Source organism: Protopterus annectens, chromosome 8.part1 (assembly GCF_019279795.1).
Source record: "Protopterus annectens isolate FY-2018-M chromosome 8.part1, PAN1.0, whole genome shotgun sequence".
Classification (NCBI taxonomy): Eukaryota; Metazoa; Chordata; order Ceratodontiformes; family Protopteridae; genus Protopterus; species Protopterus annectens.
Genome location: NC_056742.1, coordinates 262,681,518 through 262,706,163, shown reverse-complemented (window position 1 = coordinate 262,706,163; position 24,646 = coordinate 262,681,518). Strand labels below are relative to the sequence as shown.

The following is a 24,646-nucleotide window of genomic DNA, read 5'->3' as shown; positions in this document are numbered from 1 at the left end:
ATATTCAATACTAACAGTCGAAGAAATAATATAAAGCCAAAATATATTAGAATTAATAGACTATATAGCAAATAGAAGTTCTCTGAGGTGAAAACAAAAGTGACACTACTTTTATCCATGTTCATACCCCATCTCTGTTACCCTTGGAAAAACCTGTCTGCTGTTCGTTCCTCTCCCCATAGTGATCATTGTAACAGTTCTTTTGCCTCCCCAGTCCCTGTTCTTTTGCTTCTCATGGGCATTTTGCAACTGATTTTGATTCTGTCCCTTTTTCTGAACTTGCTGTTTGAGCCATCGCACAACAAAAATAAAACACTCCATAAGAGCAAGTACAGTCTCTGAGTTGTCACCCATGCTAAGGATAACCACAAAATGTTCTTCAGCTGTGTGAGGATCCTTACAAGTAATAACTAACAATGCTCGGAGCCAGTCTAAAATAACATCACATACTCAACTTCGAGGACATTGTCGACATACTAACTGAGAAATTTGACTCAAACTTTACTCCTTCACATTGCTCTCAGCATATTAGGATGCCTTCATCAAGCTCAAATCAGCCCTGGGCAAGTCCTAAACACACTCTACAGAGCTAGAAACATTCCTTGGGCCCTGACAGTGTGCCAGGTTGCCTTCTTGTCAGCGTCGAGCACTGCCTAATTGGCTCGTTATTGTAATTATTCAGTCTCAGCCTATCCACTGGATTCATGCCAGATGTGTAGAGAACTGCTGCTGTCATCCCACTTCACAGAGGAGGACTCACAACTAAGCCAGGCAGCTACAGACCTATCAGTCTCTCTAGCCTTAACTGTAAGGCAATGGAGAGCATCATTATGGACCTTAAAAAAAGAAAGTAGACATCCTTCAAAACCTGGACCCAAACCTTTTTTTTTTTTTTAAGGCTGATTCTGCTTTTTTGAACAAGTCATTAAGACTTTTGACACAGATAAATTAGTTCACACAGTATACCTGGACTTGGCCATCACTTTCAGTATCTTTCCACACTACGGCATCATTGATAAGCTACTCTAATTAAATATAAGCACTTGTTATACCAACTGTATAGTAAACTGGTTTACTGACAAAACCAAGTCTGATAGTGTTAAAAGCACACACACTCAAATAAGAGTGGTTATCAGTGGTGTCTCGGGGATCGGTCCAAGAACTACATTTCTGATGTTAAAGCAGATACCGTAGACCTGTGGTTGACTACGTTTTTCAATGATTGAGAAGTCTAAGCTGTCATGAATACCCCAGATGGATCTACGTATTCTGCAGGAGGGCCTAACTCATGCTATCAACTGGTGCTTGGACCACTGCCTCAAACTAAATACCAAAAAAATGCAACGGAGTGTCCACTGGCAAATGTGAGCACTCCTGCTCCTATAACATAGGTGACATCCTCCTAAAAATTTACTCAGTTATTAGGGACCTGGGCATCTTCATTGCCACCATGTCACCACTGTTAGGAAATCTTTTTATGTAGTTAATCACCAGGGTCATAACTTCTAGGTCCATGGAAGTCATCATCCTCCTTTACTCTCCCCCTTATCAGAACAATAGTAGAATACAGTGCCCCTATTGGTATGTACATGGCTAGACATATGACTCAGCTTGAAAGATCACATTGTTTCCTTACCAGAACAATCAAGGGCATGTCCTGTCTGAATTACACTGACCTTCTTAAAGCACTCTCACTCTTTTCTGTTTCCTACCAACTGTTGACATGAGAACTTTGCCATTCCTACAAAGCCTTGAAAGATCTTGTCCTTTGTTACCTCCTCCACTAAATTAATAACCCCCTAAACACCCACTCGAGATCTAATGATCCACCAAAACATAAATAGGACTTGTTGGCAGGATATTTATCTTTCACAGAGAGTATCTCTGTTATAGAATACACACCCCTTAGCGATTAAGTAGAGTAGCGCAGTGACCCTTTTTTAGCATAAACTGGATGAGTAGATGGGTAATTGTAAATACTACCCCAGTGCAGCCCCTATAGCCCTTATGGAAAGGAGCGGCAATTAGTTTGGGGTCTACTATTAATGACTTGGTAAATGTTTGTTAGCATTGGCTAGTCTACAAATGGCCCACTGAATCAACAGTCTAATTTTAACCTAGTGAGGTCTTACTTGCTTTTGCTTGTGAGAAATACAGTAATGTACTGCGGCGTTTCATTTTTTTTTTTTTTTTTTTTTTTGATTATGGGCCAAAGGCTGTTGGTGAAGAAGAGCTGCTGTATTTACCAAACTGATGATCAGTCGATGTATTAAAGATCCAAGCATGATTGTTTTCTGTAACACTGGATAAATCTGTGTCTTCCTAAGGAGTACAGCTCCCAAAAACTGGAGATCTGAATGCTGAATTACCTGTAGTATGGTGAAAAATGTTGTTCATTGATCACTGTAGGTTCTGCAAGCAGTGAAAAGGGTGGAATGAGACTTAACTAGATTTTATTTTATCTTCTAAGGATTGGGGCTGTGCTGAGTAATAGGGAACTAGTATAACTTATTTGTGAAAAAAAAATAAAGAAGTGAGTTGTAGGATCATAGCTGTATAGTAGCCTAACAACCACATGAGGCCTTTATAAGCCTCGCCATGCATCCCAAATGTATCCAACAAGAGATGGTGCCCTAGAGGTTATTTTAAAGGGTATATATCAGCTAGGGCTTTGGGCTACTGCTGTACATTAGAGACTTAGGTGCTAGATCAGAGTGAATATCTGATCTCCCATCCACTGGTGCAGGTTATGCTTGGTTAGGGTTAAGGAAGAACTCTGCTTTACATAGATGGGAAGCCTGTTCCGGAGAAGTTGTATTTTCTGAGACATATACCTATCCCTCCAACATGTCCTATATATGTTGCAAGCAAAAGTCCCTAGATCAGGTAGTTCTGATGCTATTCGTTTTGCAGCTATGCAAAAGGTCCATCAGAGCAGGTTCCAAGGATGCCTTGTATACTAGGCATAGATCAGCCGTCAGTAGTCTGTAAAAGACGTAGTATAGGGATAGGGCTTTGAGGCGATCTAGATAGGACATATTGTTGATGCCCTATATTCTTTTTTGTGAGGAACCCCTGTCGACATTCCAGTTGTTGAATGTGCCTGAACAAGTACATAGGGAGCTTTCTGCATACATATCTAAATCTTTGACTGCTTGTTCTGCTTTTAAGGGATGTGTCATCAATGAGGTAGTTTCCTGGAGTAGCCAAATTCTCAAATGATGCTGTTATGTATTGCTTGGCATTGAGTATTAAACCATAGCTCTGGCACCAGTCGTTTGTCTGTGTTAACCTTTCTTGGAGCATATTAGTGTCTGCTAGTTTGCAATCAACTGCATACTTGGTTGGCCAGATGCCCTTGACTTCTGAAAAGTAAGTGTCAAAAAAGAGCAGAACCAGCATGGAGCCCTGTGGGACTCTGCTAGTGACTGGCCTCTCTTTAAAGGAAAATTCCCCATCCTAACTTCAAGTCTTATCTGAGAACCAGCTAGCTCTCCATTGTATAACACAGGGGGTTTATGCCTAATTCCATAACCTTGTTTACAGTGTCTGAGTAGGGTTTTGTATCAGATGCCTTAACCAGGTTAAGGTAAGCAGTATGCACCATTTTGCCTTGGTGGCTTTCTTGAAGTCCACCAGGTTGAGGCTGAGTATACATGATCTCTCCTGGATGAAGCCAAACTGGTTGGATCCATTGTCTAAAGGATTTCCTGTGTCATTATTATTATTCATTTCTGTCATAATTCTTTCCATGGCTTTGCATATTAAGTAGTCAGATTTCTGAGTATGTAGTTACCAGGGTCCAGTGATGGCCTGTCCTTGTGCAGAGGGATGAAAGTTGCAGTTCTTCACTTGTGGATATGAGGTCTTTCTGGAGGCTACAGTTAAATAGTGAATATAGTAGTCTGGAGAGGTCATATTTCGTGTTATTTGAGAGGCATCCTGGTATATTATTGGGGCCGGTCATTATGGTGTTTTTGGCCTTGTAGAGTACATGTAGGACCTGCTTCCTATTAAGAGTTGGTGGGTTATGTTGTATTTCTTGGCAGATGGCTAGGTGGGAGGGGGAGGTAAAACAGTGATGAATTTGTTGGCCAGTAGAATTGCTATATATTGTGTTTATGGCTTCATTTACAATTAGTTCTGCACACTGTTGTGTACTGCATTGTGGTTGTTCTTGGTCTTGGAGGCTGTTTTTACCTCAAACGTGGCTTTGGTAAACTTGATTTGCCCTCCAAGTTATCTGTTTAGATTAATGAGAGAGTTTTTGTCCTGATATGAGTTGCACCTCTTAATTTTTATTACTACTTTCTTCCTTTTGTTGTACAACCTATTGATGGTTGGATTACAAGAGGGTGGTTTATTTATATGTATGATAAACACAAAATAAAGTTAGACTTTATCTGTGGGAATATGGAGAATTATTCCTTTAAAATATAGTTGTAGATCAGTGTAATATTTTTGATAAGTAACACTTGTTTCATTATTTTAAATACAGAAATGGTGGCCATTGCTGCAATCAGTTCTTTGTTCCCAGTGGCAGATGCAGAGCAGTGATGCAGTACCAAAAGAAATGCAGAAACTGATGGACTGCCAGCAGATTGCCAAGAGGTCAGACAATTAACAAGCTTCTTCATCCTATTCTGAGCACTGGTGTTACTTCACTTTTATTACTTAGGTTTTCTTATAATGTGCATGATGTGGTATAACAGTCTATAACAATTTTTTTCTTGTGTTGTAGAAAACTCTTGTAGCTTGCAATGTAGATACTTTTGTCTGTATTTCAGTCTTCGGTAGTTCTCTAGGTGTCTGCTTCTGTGAATACAGACTGCATTTTGCTGTTCTGGCCAAAATGTGTCCAGAATGCAATTTTTCAGTCAGTTTTCGGCATACGGGTACATTTCTGACAAATTAGTACTTTTCAAGGAAACATTTAGTAACAAAACATAGGAGGAGTTTGCAAATGTATTTACTTGTTAATTGGGGAAGACCACCGATCCACTGGACCTTTTCCAGGTTAGCCTAGGGTTATAGTGAACAGGTTTGTCTTTTCAGCTTTTCCCGGTTAGGGGTCGCCACAGCAGAACTCTGGTCTGCTAATGATTGGCAGTCGATTTTTATGGTGCCGAGTTGCCATCCCGATGCCCAACCCTCAGCAAAGGCATGCCCATTCACACATGTCTTTCGGAGGCCACTCGACCGCGATCCAGCCAAGAATCGAACAGGAGAACCTTTTGCTGTGAGGCAACAGTGCTACCGCTATACCACCGCGGCTGGTTATAGTGATCAGGTAAACTATAATTATTTACAAAAGTTGTACAATTAAATATCACACAAAGTGTTAATGGCAAATAAATAGAAGAACACAAATGTACAGCAGCTGTGGTAGAATGATTCTGTACTCTTTATAATATTTACCGTTGTAACTATAGTATTAGACAGGATTAAAGGAAGAGTAAAGTATAGTGAAGTGTCGCGTGAAGGGCGAAGTATTGGGAAAACAAAAGGAAAGTGGTGTTTCAGGGTGAGAGGGAAACTTAAGGAAGAAAAAATCTGTGGCTTGACTGAGTTATTTGGTTGAGTAGAGGAGGTACAGTTTAGGGATTTAAGGATAAGGTGTTAAGATTGTATATAATACGACTTTTATTGAAATATTTGAATTCTGCAAGTTTAAACAGATCTTTATTTTTAATTCAAGCCCTATATTTAGAGAAGAAGTCATTGGATTTTAACTTTGTTGGTAGAGATTTCCATGTTTTGGGTGTCAGCCCAGAGAAATAGTGATCTGTAAAGTGAAGGCTATTTTAAATTATTTAGTATTGTTCATCGTAAACTGTGGAGACAGTATCATGAGTTTAAACAGTAACATCTTTATTATTTGGAACATATCTGAATACGTTATAACTGAGCTGGATAGATTTTATTGAAAAAAGAGAAATTACTCTTTAATGAACAAGTCATCCTTTCTTCCACAACTCGGTCTTCTGACATCCCATCCCAGCTTAATCTTATACTGTATAATTTCAGTCATCTGTTTGGATTCCATTTCCACGACCATTGTCCTTCCTAAATTTACTTATAATGTTAAGCTATCCGAAAATGACTTGCAATTGTAGTACTTTCCTACTTTCTTACAGATCTTCTGTCAGCGTACAAGAAGTCATGCCTAACCTATTTCTGTAAGGTATTATAGTGCTGAAAAACATATCCTACAAATGGGGAAAAGTGTACTTTTGTTGACCAAGGCCTTTTTACACAGAGAAGCCTCACCATTTCAAGTCTATATGTGTATTTATAACACAGGATAGTGAATCCTTACAGGCAAGTTCAGATTAGGTTCACCTTAATTGTGATAATTTTGCATTTGTGTGCATAAAAAAGCCCTAATATATTTTATTCAAGCAGTATATATCTGCAAGCTGTTTGTATTACTGATGTTAAATTAAAATTTCTACGGAAACTATATATTACATGCCTGCTGTTTTAGTTTGCTATTAGAAGGTCAGCATTAGACTTGGAGACAAGAAAGAAGTAAGCATTAGAACTTGTCAGAGATTTGGGATGCATAGCTCAGCTTACAAAGGCCCTTGTTATCATTAGCCTAGTGCACACCTATGAGCCACAGCCCTGTTTAACTCCTGCCTCAGTTTTACTGACATTTTCACCACTGTAGTGTGGTCCAAGAAGTAAAATTACTGTCCATGTATATTACCAGTACCTTAACTTATAACTGGTAACATATGGAGTCACTAATGAAGAGGCTGGATGCTGCTTCAAAAATGAATATGCTGCTGAGAAAGAGATTTTTGATTTAGTCAGTGAGCCTCAGACTAACGTTTATCATGAGAGTTTCTGATGGACTTCATGGCAGAAATGACAGAAGAAAATGCAGCATAATCTCAGCAGGAATTTCTCAGACATTAAGATATTTTATAATTTTCCCTAAAATTTGTTGGCAAAAATGGAGAACACTGGTCCGTGCCAGTGTTTGGTAGCTTTTGAAATGTTATGGTAGTTTCCTGACATCTAGGAGCTGTCGTATATTATCTCGTCTTGAGTCTACTCTTTTTTTTTTTGTAAAACCATATATGCAGCATAAGTAATGTAAATGAGTTTCGTAGCTGGCAGCCACAGTGATATACTGGCTACCAAACATTACCTGTTATCTTCTTTGCTCAAGGGATAATGAACCAAGCTAAACATAATGAGTTAATGAAGTCCATATTGGGGTCTGTTTTTTTTTAACTGTTACTCTTAAATCACATAAAAAATTTAGAGAGCAAGAAGTTTCACATAAACACACATTTTTTCTGATGAAACTTTTAACTCATCAACACCTGTGTGACGTGGAATGTCACACCTCTAGCAGACTACACACATCCTTGGATTCCAGAGCATTTTCAGAAAAATTTTCTTAAAAGCATAAGATAAACTGTGTTAATATTTTTTGAACCAAAAAAATATATATATTAAAACTGTACAAATGACAATGTTCCAAGTAAAAAGTACTCTCTGTGGTGATAATAGTGAATTCATACTCTTTCCATAAATACTAGAATACATTGTAATGCACACAAACCCAAAGTTACATTTTTGCTAAACTTTCCCAAATTGTCATATCTTAGAAACTGTACGACCTAGACATGTTTTCTTTGAATACGTTTGTTAACCAGACGTGAGCTTTTACATGGCAACAAAAGATTCCCTAGTGCATGTTTATTGAACTATATACAAAAAGTTGAGTTGTATGCATAACTGTATAATTAAAAAAAATAACTCTCAATGTATCACAAGATGGGCATCTTGCAGTGCAAATATCAGCTTCACTTTTCTTTAACAACATCTAAGGGTTTCACCTGATGCAATGCAATAGTTTGTCACCTTTTTTGAAGTATTAAAAACATATGGAAATATTGCTTATTTCATAATTGCTAACAGTCAGCTTTTAATATCTCCAGTGCATGTGACATAAATGGACATTGACAATGAATTTCCCTGCCTTCCACAATAGCATCTCACATCATACTCCTCAACTGCATGTAGGTATCTCAGTTATTCATATTTTCGTATTTATGTTCATTTTTTCATAATAAGTGTCAACCAGTAATTAATTTCTCTACTGCAGGATATTGTAGATTAATCATAATGTCATTTTGTTAATAATTCATCCCCCTTCTAATACTGCCTAATATTAACTGGTAAGTCACATAGTTAAAGAAGCCAGACCCCAAAAAGCCTTGGATGCCATAAGTAGCTATGTTTGTTAACCAGAAGTATAAAGAAAACACTGTAGGCTTCAGTCCAACAAGAAAATATAGTAGAACAGATTATTCCAGGACATAGAAAGGGATTAGCCTTTTAACACATCCTATGTTGCAAAACAGTTCCATTTAAACAAATGTAGCTGTCTGCTTACAGTTAATAAAGAGAACCTTGAAACTACATAAGACCTAATATATTAGGTTAAAGCAACTTATTTATCTTAGAAGCTAATTTGGATGACTTGGAGCAGTGGAGTCAAATATGATATGGCAAAAAAGGGGCCTTTGATTTTTCTACACTCCTTGAGCATGACCCCCTAAATAAGAGGGACTAGAGAAGATGACACAGTTCTTTTTCCATGAAGAGGATAAGACATTTGATAAGACCACGCCCAGGTGCAAAAGTTTTACATTAAAGCTGTATGAAACAAGTTTACTGCTGGCTTTCCCTTGATAAGGAGTATGCCTCAAAGGCTTATGTCAAGGAATTTCCAGAAGAGGATGTGGTTGAGGACTTCTGCCATAAAATGCTGGAAACCCCAGGTTCCTATTCCATTTCCTTCATATCTCAGTCAGACTTTCCTGGTAAACAAAGATAGATTAAGCAAATAAATAAGTGCCTCAGGCAAGAAGCAATCTAAAGAAGACATCATGGTCTTGAGAGTCTCCCCAAAATAAGGGTTATTTGGAATGGAACTACTGGAGACAGACAAAACAAGAACTTAATGATTTTCAGAATTCCCTTCCCTTTCCTTTATTTATTTATTTATTACATTTCTTACCCGGGTATGTCCGACTGGGCCAGGGGCCCGTTTTCAGTTGAGACCCAGGAAGAAAAGCTCCACATTAGTACAACGCAACAAAACTAGCAGTAATACAGTACAAACAGTAGTACAATACAATCATAGTACAATAACAAGCAATAGTACAATGGAAGTACTGGGTATTTTTATATACTAAAACAAATTAAGATAAGGAGGATAGAGTATTTGATGAGAAAAGTAATAGAAGTGGGTAAATAATTACCCTGGAGGGTGGCAGGAGCACAGCCAATGACTGGTAAGGTGTTCCTTTATTTATTTGACATTTCTTTACCGGGGTGGTCCAACTTGGCATAGTCCTTTTTCAGTGGAGGTCCGGGGAAAAAACCTCCAGTTAAATCATAAGCAAAAGATGTAACCGTACAAATACATAAAAGTATTTACAAGAATATTACAATATAACATTAGTAAGGATAAAATATTGCATCACATGACAAAAGCTTACAATAAAAAGACAAGGTAAGAAAAAGAAGAATTTTACAAGAAAAAGACAACGTAAAAAGAAGTAAGAGTAAGAATAATACTTGAAAGAATGACAGGAGAGCAGATGAGGAAGAACAAGGAACTTAGAATTGACTGGAGTGTAGCAGAAAGAAGAGGAAGACCTAGTTAAGGAAGGTGTTCAGGTTGGATGATTACAGAGACAAGACCAGGAACTATTTAGGTGTAATTCAAGTGTTTTCTTAAATTTATAAACATTAGAGATAACTCTCAAGAGTAATGGGAGTTTGTTCCATTGTAAGGCAATGGAGGAGCTAAAAAGATACTGACCAACTGATTTTTTAGATTTGTAGATTTCTAGAAGCTGTCGATCAGAGCTTCTGAGAGATCAAGAGGCGGTGTAAAGGGAGATAAGAGCAGAGATACTAGGGCAAGTGGAAGGTTTATTCAGGAGAGAATGAATAGAAGTTGAAAGAATAATAGTTGGTTAAAAAATTCTAGCCAACCAAGTGACCTCAGAGATAGGCACTGAGATGTAAAAGACATGTTAGTGGCAAATCTGGCTACTTTATTGTAGGTAGAGTCCAACTTGGAGAGGAGGGAAGACTGTAGATTGGTTAGGATTTGTGAGCCGTAAAAGAGATTAAGAAGGAGGTAGGTGTGGGCGAGTGTAATTCTAGAGTGAGGGGTGAGGAACCGTTTGTTTCTATACAATAAACCAAGCTTTTGGTGTGTTTTCTTAATACAGTGATGTACATGTAAATCAGATTTTAGCTGATCATCTATTAACACACCAAGGAGCTTAGTATGGGTTTCAGGGATAATAAGAATGTTATTTAGTGAGGATATGGTAAATGAAGATTTCAGACGGTAGAGTGATTTTGGAAGGAAAAGGAGACGCTTAGTCTTTTTTGGGTTAAGAAAGAGTTTATTAGATAGCTAGGTTTCAGTAAGGTTAAAAGATATTTAGTAGGCCTGAAGGGTTATCAGCAATAGAGACGATAGTGGAGTCATCAGCATACTGAACAAGGGTGTACTGGGGACAAGATTGGTATAGTTGGTTAGTAAAGATGTTAAAAAGAAGGGGACCTAGAATTGAACTTTGAGGGACACCCATATTAATCGAGAGAAAGAGCGAGAAAGTAGAGGGCCATTTGACATTGCATCCTATATGTGAGGTAGCTGTTTAACCAAGAGATAGTAGAAGAAGATATGTTGAGTTGGGCTAATTTAGAGAGGAGGATAGAGTGGGATACAGTGTCAAGGGTTTTAGAAAGGTCTAAGAAGAGGCAGGGCACAAGTTTATTATCTCTTGCAAGACAGATGGAGATAAGAAAAGAGATGACAGCAGTACTAGTACTGTGATAAGCGCGAAAACCATGCTGGGTAGGGGTAATCAAGTTTTCCTTCATAAGATATGTTGAAATTTGTTTATGAATACAACGTTCCAGATTTTTGGAAAGAGGGGAGAGAATAGCTATAGGCCGATAATTTGAGAGCTCAATAGAATTTCCTCCCTTGTGAATAGGTATTATGTGGGATTTTTTCCAAACAGCAGGTACTATAAATTCTGTAATAGAGCGATTTATAAGGATGGAGACGGGGTATGCTGTTGCATTAACTGCAGTCTTGAGAAAGTGTGGAGGAAGTTTATCAGCAGATGGTGAGCATGGTTTAAGCTTAAAAAGAAGTTTTTTGATATAGTTAGTAGGAATAGTTTTTAATGAGACAGAAGAGCTCTGTGGTAGAGCAATGGTGGAAGGTGATAGAGTAGGAGGATTAGAAGTGTGCATGAGTTTACTAATGGTATCAAGTAGGAATAGTTTTTAATGAGACAGAAGAGCTGTGTGGTAGAGCAGTGGTAGAAGGTGATAGATTTGGAGGATTAGAAGTGTGCATGAGTTTACTAATGGTATCAGTGAAGTATGTGTTGAACAGAGAGGCAGTTTCTAATGGTGTGTTGTTAGGACATGGGTTAGGAGTAGAAGGCTTACTTGGGTGAAGAATGCAGTTTATGGTGTTCCAGAATTTATTAAGGTTTCTAGGTGAGTTAGTCTGGTGAATTAGATAAAAGGTCTTCTTGTCATTAATAACATTCTTTTTGGTCAAGTTCCGAAGTTCTCTATATGATTATAAGTTAGTGGGAGATTTTATTTTAGTCCAGAGTTTCCATGCCTTGTCTCTTTTACACATAAGAGACCGTGTATAATTAGAAAGCCAAGGAGCACATTGAGATTTAACTCTGACAGTTCTGGGAGGGGCAAGAGAGTTAAGAGTACTAAGGAACATACAGTTAAACTGAGATAATGCTTCATCTAAAGGTAGAAAAGAGAGAAAGGACCAATCAATAGCTTGTAGGCAGTTGTTAAAAGTCAGAGGGTCAAAATTAGTCAGCTTACGACAATCTTTGAATTTATGTGATTGAGATTGGTGAGATGAAAATCTTTGGATGCATACACGACTGTGATCTGGGAGGGATTCAGGGTAGTGATAGAAGTGGGGATTAGAGAGAAGAATCCAATCAATAATAGAGTTAGTGTTAGTAGGCTTATGATGAAAAGTTGGAGTGGAGATAAGTTGAGTGAAGCTGTAAAGGTTTATGCAAGAAGCAGGAGAGTTAGAACAAATGTTAAGCCAGTTGATATTGACATCACCAGGTAGTATGGTCTCATTGGGTATATTATCAGACATCCAATGAAGAATCTGTTCTAATAATGGGATGTTATTTCCTGGGGGAATGTAAATGGCAACTATAGATAAAGGTTTGTGTTTATTAAGTTTGCATTCCAACATTGAGAATTTCAGCTGGGTGAAAAGAGGGTAGAGGCATGGAAGAAGGGGTAAGAGTAAGGAGATCAGAGTATATAATGGCAACTCCTCCCCCTTTTTTGCATGTTCTGTCATAACGTATAATGTAGCCAGAAGGAAGAAATTCTTTGTTATTGATATATGGTTTTAGCCATGATGTTCTTCGTGTTTCACTGTTGCAGTCATTACATTCGGGTATTCTGCTGGCAGTTTGCCCTCAGTTGGCCTGAATAACAAAGTCTTGAGTCCTGCGTCGGTTGCTGTCTCTTCTTCCATGACATCAGGGGTATAAAACATGCAGCCAACGCCATTTTAATCCATCTTTCTTGCCGTGCAGTGCCCGAAGCAGAAGCATTTCGCAAGTGCCGGTCGTCCGACTCCTGAAATTTTCATTTTCGAGTTTCAGAACAAAGTCTTCAACTTAAAGCTAAGTACCCCGCTGGGGAAACTTTTTCTTGCTCATTTCCAATGTCAGTAAAAGTTAATAATTGTATTACTTGTGGGAAGCAAATACCTCATAAGGACTTTCATTTGTACTGTATTCCTTGCCTAGGCCCTAACCACAACGTGCCTTGCTGTCAGTTTTGTGCTAAATTTAATCAACGCACTATTAAACATTGATATATATTTGCATCTCATTATTTTGGCTCAAGATTTAACAATCCAGAAATGTCATCGGTTAGCAATCCGACTACCGGAATACACAAGAAACGCAAAGAAAGACAGATTCAAACCGTCCTAAACCGACGATGAAGCTTCTCCTAAGCCAGTCGCCGGTACTCAGTGAGGCGCTTTTGCAGCCCCTGATGCCCGCTACTTTTGATTCGCAGGCCTCTACCGAGACCTATTCGGAGTCCGGTATGCCACGAGACACTTCAAGTATTGAACCCGCAGATGTCTCTCCCTTAGATTGGTCCGGAGCCAGCCACTGAGCAGGCACTGGCTTCTGAGGGTGTTTTCAGGTCTAAAGATTTGTATATTAAATCAATGCCATCTTCAAAAACAAGGCTAAAACCAACTTCTATGTCTAAAAAACTGACTCATGGGCTAACGTGTTCAGGCCCCTATGCCTAAAAAACAAATGATCAAAGTGGCTGAGGATTTAATCACCTTGATCAGGGGTTCCCAACCCCCTCCTGCTAAGAGGCCTAGGCAAGGCACTGATTATGAATCTTCAGATCAGGTTTCCATTTCTTCTGATTCCTCTTTTGATCAGGTATTTTCTATTCCACCTTATGAGGATAATGATGCAGAAGAATCCATTCCTTCTGCTTCTCCTCCTTAGGATTTTTCTTTTGGAGAAACTTTGCATACCTTAAGGGAACATTTTCATTGGGAGAGTCAGGATTCCAGAAAGAGGCTTAGGGTTTTCCTTCTTCTTCCTAGGCATAGGCCTTTAGCTATACCTCCTGCTTTAGACATTGTTGATGATGTTTTCTCAGAATCCAGCATGGCTCTTGATTCCCTGCCTCCGGCTCCTAGTAAGCCAGACAGATATTACAGGGTTCCTGACTCTCACAAGTTTCTTTTTAACAACCCTACTGCTGATCCTGAAACAATTTCTCAGGGTTCCAAGGGTGTTAAGGCTTCTGCTGCTAAAAACCCTACCCCTTCTGATAGAGACTCCAGGGCGCTGGATAGATGGGGTAAGAAAGTTTACACATCTACAACCCTAGCTATCAGGGCTTTAAACTGTCAATTTCATATGCTTAAATATCAGCAGCATGTCATGGGCTTACTGAAACAGAAAATGAGGTTGATTTCTGACTGTGTGGAAAATAAAGAGTTACAGGATTTATTGCACTCAGCTGAACAAGTCGGAAAGCATACTTTTTAATGTGGTTTTGATTCCTTGAAGGCCTCTTGCAGGGCCGCCGTAACTGGATCTGTGATAAAAAGGCATGCTTGGCTCAAGGAGCAAAATCTGCGTGATCATGTTAAAGCAAAATTGTTGGATGCACCTTTACAACAGGACAGTCTATTTGGTAATAAGGCAGAAGAAGTTTTGAAAAAGGTGGACGACAAAGCTAAATCTATGCAAACTGTAAAAGATTTCCTTCAAGTGCAGCCACCCAGGTTCAGTAGGCACTGGCCTACTAAGAATTGGCCCTTTCCAGTACCCAACAGAGCCGCTCAGGCCAAACCCAGACATTCCAAAGGCTCCAGGTTTCAGTCACAAGGAGCTTACAGAACAAAACAATGGGGTGCCTCCTCCTCCAAATCTGGAAGTAACAAGGTCCCTCCCTACGGTAAACAGTCTCAATGACTTTTCTCTGCCATTTCCAAGCACTTATCTTTTGGCAGCCCCTTTAGGGGGAAAACTAGCACTTCATGCACAAAATTGGCATCTAATTACCCAGGACAAGTGGGTCTTAAATATAGTATCCCAAGGATACAGATTTAATTTCCACACGTTGCCAATTCCAAATGGATGGCCAGATCTGCCTCCAAATCATTGGGCAGAGGCACAGAAACAAGTTATGTCCCTTATGGATATGGGGGCTATTCAACCAGTACCAGAAAAGGAAAAAGGACAAGGTTTTTATTCAAGACTTTTTCTGGTACCCAGAAAAGATGAATCATGGTGTCCAGTTCTGGACTTATCCATTCTAAATACTTTCCTGGACATTCCAAAATTCAAGATACTGACTCTACAACAGTTACTGCCTATGCTGGGCAAGGATGCCTGGTTGGTAACTCTAGACATAAAAGAGGCTTACCTGCATATCCTAATTAGGGAATCTTGCAGAAGATACCACCACTTCAAAGCAGGCTATTTACATTACCAGTTCTCTGCACTGCCCTTTGGCTTATCTACTGCTCCCAGGGACTTCACAAAGTGCCTGGCACCAGTAATTGCATTCTGCAGACAAAGAAACATTCAAATTTATCCTTATCTGGACGATTGTCTAATTCAGGCAGAAAACAAGGACACTCTTCTACAACATCTGGCATTTGTAAAAAGGCTTTTAACATGCCTAGGGTACACCATCAATGAAAAGAAATCACAACTGGTACCCTCTCAAATAATTACATTCCTGGGTGCAAGCTTGAATACAACTGCCCAGATGGCTTACCTCACGCCAGACAAACAATTCAATTGATGACATACTTCAAACAAGTGGCCACAAAAACCCAGCTATCTGCAAGACAATTTCTGCAGGCCTTGGGGTTCATGGCTTCCTGCATTCTGCTAATTCCATGTGCAAGACTGCATATTTGGAAACTTCAGTAGTACCTAAAAAGCTTATGGAGTCAACATTGTCACAGCCTGGAAACAATGATTCCTATCATTCCTTGCCTGCAACAGGAGTTCCTATGGTGGGCAGAGGCCTGTCACCAAAACAAGGGACTGTCATTCATTCCACCCCGTCACCCAAACCCTGACCACAGACGCATCATATTATGCTTGGGGGGCCCATCTGGCAGGGAGATGCATTCAGGGCGAATGGAGCCCAATTCAAATGCACCTACATATCAACCAGAAAGAAATGCTAGCTGTACAGAATGCTCTGTCAGCCTTCAAGGACTTTCTTCATCCAGGACAACTACTGATAGACAAACACCACAGTTATGTGGTACATAAACAAGCAGGGGGGTACCCACTCCTACCCCCATTGCAGACTATCCATGGCTTTGTGGGACACAGCCTTGACTTACCAAATACATCGGCAAGCTCAATTCCTGCCAGGAAAGCAAAATACTTTGGCAGACGAACTAAGCAGAAATCTTATGGACCCACACAAATGGAAACTGGATCCAGAAATCTTCAGCATGTTGACACAAAGATGGGGGAGCCCAGACATAGATCTGTTTGCCTCTCCCCAAAATTATCAGTTGGACAAATTCTGCATAAGAATTCATCACAAAAAGCTTGGAAAGTGGATGCTCTATCCTTCAGCTGGAAAAATCTATCTGCCTTTCCCCCTCTGCCTCTGCTCTCTAAGGTTTACTAAAAGTCAGACAGGAAAAACCAAAAATGATTCTGATTGCTCCAGACTGGCCTTGCCAACACTGGTACCCCCTCCTACGCAATATGTCACGCTTACCTCCATGGTACCTGCCTCAGACACCCTATCTACTGTCTCAGCAGAACTATCAAATTCTGTACACTCAGCTCCAAACTCTGAATCTTGCAGCATGGCTAATCAACTAATTTCACCAGCCACATATCTCAGTAAACCTGTGATGGATGTCATTTTGGAGGCTAGAAGGCCTAGTACTAGAACATCTTATGCTGATAAATGAAAACGATTCTGTGCCTGGAACCAAGCACAAGGAATAAACAAAGCAATGCCCAATATTCCTCAGATTCTGCAATATTTAACTGAGATGCTTCATAAGGGCCTGTCTTTTTCTTCCATAAAGATCCATGCCTCTGCCATTTCGGCTCATTACAACACAGAGCCTCCTCTCTTTTCTCATCCCCTGCTAAAGCAGTACTTCAGAGGGGCCAAATATTTGAGACCTCCCAGGAGAGCACCAACTCCTGCATAGGACCTTAATTTTGTGCTGGAAAAACTCACCCTACCTCCTTTTGAACCAGCTGCTACTGCAGACATAACATTTCTTTCTTGGAAGACAGCTTTTCTTCTAGCAGTCACTTCAGCTAGAAGGATTTCAGAACTACAGGCTCTCATGGCAGTGGATCCTTTCATTATCTTTTATCTGGACAGGGTGGCCCTCAGGACCAATCCATCCTTTATGCCAAAGGTGGTATCCAATGTGGCACTTAATCAGACCATTCATCTGACAACTTTTTTCCCAAATTCACAGAACAAGGGGGAGCGGATTCTGCGTTCATTGGATGTACGCAGACAACTAAGATTCTACTTAAACAGGACAAAATCTCTAAGAAAATCTGAGCAGTTACTGGTGGCATTTGCTGCAGGGGCAGAGGGAAAGGCTATTTCAAAGCAGACTATTTCAAAATGGATAAGCCATTGTATTCATTTCTGCTGCATGCACCATGGTAAGCCTGTCCCCAGGGGGATCAGATCCCATTCCACCAGGGCTGCATCTACTTCTGCAGCCTTTCTCAGAGGGGTTCCTACCAGAGACATTCTGGAAGCTGCTACTTGGAGCTCAGTTCATAAGTTCACCATACATTACCATTTACCTCTGTTTTCTAAATCCAGAGCAGGTTTTGCCACTGCTGTCCTGCAGGGCCTTATAGCTGCTCGTAATGCTGTATAATTCCATCCTCCCAACCATAGCTTTGGGATTCTACCCAAATGTAATGACTGCAACAGTGAAACACGAAGAACATAGTACAGTTGTGTACACCTACCATAAATGTAGATGTTCGAGTGTATTCACTGTAGCAGTCCTGGTTACCCACCCGCCAGCCCCCTATTTCTCTTTTATTATACCTCTTTTTTCTTTTACTATGCTCAAAAGCCTTTTTGGTGTATTTGCTTTTAGTTGGAGGTACATTTTTTGTGTTCTAAATTACATGCTTATATATTTTTTTGTTCCCCATTTGGGGGGGGGCACCTGACATCTGGGCAAGAAAAACTGATTAAAATGGCGTCGGCTGCATGTTTTATACCCCCAACGACCTGACGTCATGGAAGAAGAGAGAGCAACCGACGCAGGACCCAAGACTTTGTTATTCCGGCCGACTGAGGGCAACCTGCCAGCAGATTACCCGAATGTAATGACTGCAACAGTGAATACACTCGAACATCTACATTTATGGTAAGTGTACACAACTGTACTTTTCAGATGGAGCGACAATCTCTATATCTATATCCAGCAAAGAGTAGCAGTAGCCTCGTCTGAAAGGTAAGGTAAGAAGTGAATGAGAGGTAAACTTCTGGTGTGAGTAACATAGCCCCAGTGCTCTGGGCAGTATGTTGGTATGGAAGTTTGTGTGGGGTTTGCCATTAGTATCAGACTGTACTCCTTAAGGGTATATTCCCATATTTTACTCAGGTAAGTCACACCAGATCTAGTATTGCATACACGTGTTCAACATGTAGTCTTAGCTGCTCTGGAAGAAGTTACAAAAAAATTCCTCAGACCTAGCAGGTGAGTCACACTTAACTTGGAGAATTGTTTTGGACTGCGAAACAGAGTTAATGATCCTAAATTCAGTCATCAAGCCTTTGATGGGGAACTTGAGGGATCACTCCAAGAAAGTTAGGTAAGATGATGATTCAGATGCTCAACCAAGGTGAGTGCAAGAGGATTGCACTTTCCATGCTGCTGTTGTCATCATTTGCTGACAGCGGGTATGAGATCAATCTCTGCTAGTCAAAGGGAGAGTTCACAACTTGCAAACAATGTGGGGTCACCAAGAGGCATAACTAGACAGGGGTGTGTGATAAGGAGATACTGATTGGTCAGCAGTACACTACCAGCATTTAAATGTGAATGCTAGTAGTACATTTGTGGTCAGGGCAGAAGCATTTTAAGATGTAACAAGACTTTTTTTCTCTGCTTCTCAACCTAGAGTTGAGGAGCACCAGATCAGGGAATATCATCAGGTACTAGATGGGCGTGCCTTCGCCGAAAGTTGGGCGTCGGGCTGGCAACTCGGCACCATAAAAATCTACTTCCAATCATTAGTAGACCAGAGTTCCGCTGTGTCATCCCCTAACCGGGAAAAGCCAAAAAACAAACTAGATGAGCAAGCTACAGCTCCTTTGGGCCTCCTCTTGAGTAGACCATATGTAGCCTTCAAATGCTTTGCGTCCTATGTGATAGTATGCTGAACAATCTTCATTTCTGTTATCCTCTTTGCTTTGATGTAGGCTTCAAGTTTGTCCCTTTGTTTCTGATGTGTAGTAGGAGTGAAGAAATTGTATTTATGGTGATACTTTAAATCACGCTGTTCTACCAGGCATTAAAGGTAGTACTAGTGCATGTCCTGTTAAGCAATCTGATGACCAGAAAAACAAAGAGATAGTTTTAAGCAACTTTCCTGTGATGAATATTATGCTTAAGATTTGCACTGTGTAAGTGGCAGGAAAGAACTGGGGAGCACAGGAGCTGCTTGTGCCCTAATGTAAACTAGCTGCAGGTATAAATGCCCATAACATAAGAATTAAAGACATTTTTGAATTGTACAAAGCTAAGGATATGTAGAGAGTAAATTTCAGATGTTACCCATGCAGGAGGCCTCTAATGTGCAACAGGTTTTACAGTGTCATGGGTCTCCAGGTGTCCTGGATCTGAATCAGGGAGGAATCTCTAACTCACTAAAGGTTAACTTGCAAAGTGGCTATTCTTTTTTACAAAGAGGAATACCATGCCTATGACTGAACTGATGAGTAGCCATAGAACAATGATGGCCTGAGTAGGAATTGTAGATGACTTTTAAAGCTCTGCTAAAGGAAGAATGTCTAGATCCTGGTGTTGGTCCTACACTACTTTCTCTCTCAACTTACTGGTTAAAACTAGGCATTTAGATAAGGGAATACAAACAACATCATCTTGTATAAACCAGGTGTTATAGTGCTAAACTCTTGGTAAATTCGCATGTTGATAAAGGCTACCTAAACAGTAGCATCCAAAATGGAAACATAGTAAGAAAGTAGCATCCAGAATGGAAACCTAGTAAACTCCAGTCTGAATAATATCAAGGTAGCACTGCTGAATATCAGAAGTGTTAACAACAAAATCTCCAAACTTGAGGCCTTCATTAGCATCAAAGACATCAGCATTTGTGTAATTACAGAAATCTAGTCCCACTATAGTTATAGCACTCCCTGCATTTCTGGGTATAGTACTGCTTGTCATGCTTTTTCAGATCCACTGTCAAGTGTGGGGGCATTTCTGTAGTTATTAGTAACCCTATTGTCGCTCAACAAATCTTGTGTGATACAAATATGAAATTGAAGTGCTAGTTACACTCTGAACCCAACACACTATAGCCAAACATGCAGAATACATTAACCAGTTTGAAAAATTACCAGTTGAACCATGTGCCTTTCTTATGGGTGACATTAGCTATCCACACACAAACTGCCAAACATTTACTACCACCAGTAAGTTTCCCAGAGATTGATGGACTTTGTAAATGCCATATTGTCACCCTGTTCTACAGAGGTGTTAACTTTCATGATCCCAGTTGCACCATCTTGCTTGTTAACCCCCCCCCCCCCCCGTAGTCAAATCTGACCATGTCACTTTGATCTTCTTTATGAAAACCTGCTTTGTGGTGTCTGATAATTCTTTTCCATGCAGAGATTACACCTAACTCAGTTATTTATTGCTTATTTATTTTTATTGATGAGCACAAATGGTATAGCTCCCAAACAAACCTTGTAACTGAGGCTGTTTCCTAGTGCTCTGAATTTTCCTTACTCTTGAATGGATGCAATGAGGAATTTGTACTAATAAGGGGCATACAGTCCACATTGTTTATTTGGGCCTTGATATTATCCCTCATACTAAGATTATCGACAGGCTCTCCAACTCAACACTAACCCACACATAGTTGATTGGATTGGTAACTGTTTGTCGGACAGAACCCATACAGTTAAAGTTGGGAGTATTTGCTATAGATGGAAAAATATACCTAACCCAACATATATCCCCCCCCCCATTTCTGGAACAGGCTGTCCTTGCCTATCAAGTAGTGTACTACCCTGACAGCCTTTAAAAAGCAGCCTGGATGACTGGATTGGTGATAGCAAATCTTCACTGGGATATGTAGAGAAAGTCTGTTTAATAGGGGGTAATTACTAGCCTTCCACAGGTAGTGGGTGATGGGGGTGAACTTTTTGTTTGTCCCCTTTGATTGCAGTAAGAACCTATGAAACTTCCATACCCATCCCGAATCTGAAGAAGTTACTCTGAAAATGATGAATTATGACACAAGTTTGCATCTTGCATAATCTGATTTACAAATTCATTCTAACAAGTTTTAACAACGGAAGTAGGAACTAAGAAGTCAACATTTTAAGTCTCCAGTAGACAATGGCATGGTGTGGATCAGAACTGGACCAATGTCCCAAGGTCATCCAGACATGAGAAAATCAAGAAATGAAAATATTGAATTATGGCCCTGTCATATGCACTCCAGTATACCCGTGTGAAGAAGATCAAACCTATTGAAATCAAGGCAGTCGTTCTACAGATGAGAAGGAACCAGTGAAAGTGTTCATTTGGGATGGAAGTAAACTTCCATATACGTTTCTACCGTAGCCACCCATATGTTTGAACTTGTGACCCTTCAATTAAACACACAGAGGGTAAAACATCCTGTCATCCTCTTTTAGTGCAGCATTTGGAGTTATTCTGGCAAACTGTCAAACAGCTGCCTCTAAAAAGGTGGATTGTAAATCATCATCTGGGTAGAGCAAAACTTCTGGTCTTCCCAGCTGACCAAGGAAGTCCTGCATATGCTGTTATTGGTAAGGCCTCTTCTGAATGTTGATCTTCTAGCACCTCTTTTGTCGTGGAACTTGAGCTTTCTTGGAATTTTAAGCTCACATATGGACTAAGAACCTCCTGCTAAAGTTCCAAATAAAACACAGAAACAAGTAGCAGGGAGTGCCTCTGGAGAAAATATCAAATGCTTGCAGAGTAGTCCTGGACATCTTTCAAGTCACAGATGGTCTGTAAATCTGTTGTATTAGTAGCTGACGGACAATCCAAGGACCTAGAAGACTTAGGTCTTATGGCTTCATTCTCCATGTCATTCAAGACCAGCACTATCTCCTTAAGGACACAGGAGTAATAAGACAAATATCCAAAAGAAATGGAAATCTAGACTCCCACATTTAAGTCTGAAAATATCTTCAAACTCCGTGATCAAACTTTGTAGAGTCACATAGGGGCAGATAACTGAGCTGTTCAGAGTCCTGTCTACATTCTAATACACAGCTGTAGAAAAACATTGCTTGAAGGATAAATTCCACTGGAGCAAAGGAGTCTCTCTCAATGCAATGATTGTGGCAGCATCCACTAAAAAAGGAGTTAGTGGAACAGGGCTCCTTTGTTCACCCCACCTAATAGAGAATCTAGGGCACTGGACAGACTTGGAAAGTGTGTATTTGCTTCAGAGACCTTTGCTCTGAGGTCCCTGAATTACCTGACACACTTTACAAGAGTACAGAGAGATTTTACCAAAGAACTATTAAACTCTCTCTCTCTGAGTCCATGTCTGCAGAGGATTTTAAAAGACCATCTTTTGAGCTGGCCTGCCTCTTGTCTATTTCTAGTGCAATCATGAGGTTGATGTCTCGTGCACCAGAAGGTACCTCACTGCGGCTGGTTCAGGCATTGCCATAAGGGGATATGCTTTGGATATGGCTATGTGACTTTACAGAGCCTTTCAAGTCTTCTTTCATCAGTGCTTCTTTTGATGGAACATCTTTGTTTGGCCCTTCTATGAAAGAAACACTTTCTCACATTGAGCAAGAAGGAAAGACTCTGCCATAGGGATTCAATTTTCTACCCCTCAAAGACCTTTTGCCAGGAATCAGAGAGGTGGCAAGAGTATTTGGTTCCGTAAATCCCAGGGATCTTTCCTGGAATCATTAGAAGACAACTCCTTCAGAGACAGAGGAGGGAGTCTAAACAGAAGATGTCATCCTAGCGACAGAGGAGTCTCACAAAATCAGGGTTCCCAAGACTCCTTTCCAGCTGGACCCTTTCAGCACTCCTGAAGGGCTGCATGACTGCTTGCCTTTGGAGGCAGTCGGGGGACATTTGTCCCTGCAGCCAGAAGTCTTGGCTACTATAACAACAGATTCTTGGGTGCTAAAAGTAATATCCAGAGTGTATTTAATACCCTTTTCTCAGATACTTGCTTCCAAAAGAAAGAAACTCCCCGACATTATCCCCAGTCAGAGGGAAGTCACAGCACAAGAAATTCAAAAGCTGCTGAACAAGAGAGTCATCCAGGAGGTCCCACCAGACCAAGCAGGATTCAGGACTTACTCAAGATTCCTTTTGGTGCCAGAAAAGACAGGGGACCTGAGTCCAGTTTTGGATCCTAGCAATCTAAATCATTTTGAGAAGAAATCACAGAATGGTCACGGTTCAATCCATTCTACCTATTCTACACAATGCTGATTGGATGTGCTCAGTTGATCTTCAGGACACGTACTATCTCATCAAAATAGACACTCTCAAAGGCATTTATGCTTTCGGCTGAGAGCAGTCACTACAAGTTCAGAGCCGTGCCCTTTGGACTCACCACAGCCCACAGGGTGTTTGTCAAGTGTATGGCAGTGGTAGCAGCTCACCTGTGACTACAAGAAGTCCGAATGTTTCCATATCTAGATGACTGGCTTCTCATCGCCCCAACCATGCATCTCTTAGAACAGTCCAGGGACTATTTCCTCCAGATTGGCCAATCACTAGGCATAACAGTCAGTACTTCTAAATCCAAACTGATACCAGTGCAGAGCTTGTGGAGTTCATTGGTGCCCATCTAAACGCAATAAATCAGATTGCTTCTTTGCTTCCTTGCCATGTATGCACACTCAAATCTCAGGTTCACCAGATTTTCTCACCCTGCTCCTTCTGCCAGACTTGTTCTTCAAGTCTTAGGTTCTAGGGCAACTTCCATAGTGCTAGTCCCATTAGCACATTACTTTATGTATGTTCTTTAATGGACTCTAGCTGCTCTAGCTGTTCTTTGACAGTCCCTATCTTTTCCAGTCAAACTTACTCAGATTTGCAGAAGTCATATTCCCTGGTGGATCCAGTCAGATGACATTTACCTAGGTCAACCTTTCGTTCTACCTCCCCTGTTGGCCACATTGACCACAGATGCCTCCCAACTGGGGTGGGGGTACTTGGGAAGGATGGTCCAAGGCACATGGTTCTTCCAAGAGACCAGTTCGCATATCAAATTCCTGGAGATGAGAGCAATTTTTTTAGCATTGCAGGCCTTCCAAGATGCTCATCCTTTAGGGACCATTATGATTCAAACTGACAACACGTCTGTGGTCTGGTATATCAACAAATAAAGGGGAACTCTATCCTAACCCCACTGCCAAGAAGTTGTGAGTGTGTGGCAATGGCCAATCTTCTCCATCCACTTTCTAGTAGCAGCATATATTCTGGGGAAAGCCAACAATTATAGTGGACAAACTCAACAGGTCCATTCTGATGCCTCACGAGTGCCCTCTCAGTCAATCAATGGCAGAGAAAATTTTCTGTCATTGGGGCCAACCTTGCTGTGATCTCTTGCATCTCCCCTCAACAACAAGGGCAGCAGGTGTTTTACCCTGACCCTCATCCCCCTGCCCTGGGGAGGGGGGGAGTCAATGAAAGATGCTCTAGTCTACGTTTGGCCCTCCGGTCTCCTTTACACCTAATCCCAAAGTTCCTCCAACTGTAAAAAATTTT

General features: G+C 40.5%; 1 protein-coding gene across 2 annotated transcripts in view; it reads left to right on the top strand.

Moving 5' to 3' along the window:
- FANCA (FA complementation group A) overlaps positions 1-24,646 on the top strand; it is a 2,214,801-nt gene that overhangs the window by 1,727,989 nt on the left and 462,166 nt on the right. For both annotated transcript variants that reach the window (XM_044081851.1, XM_044081852.1), the window contains exon 37: positions 4,499-4,611. In XM_044081851.1, the coding sequence (XP_043937786.1) occupies positions 4,499-4,611 (113 nt within the window). The remainder of the gene's footprint in view (positions 1-4,498; positions 4,612-24,646) is intronic.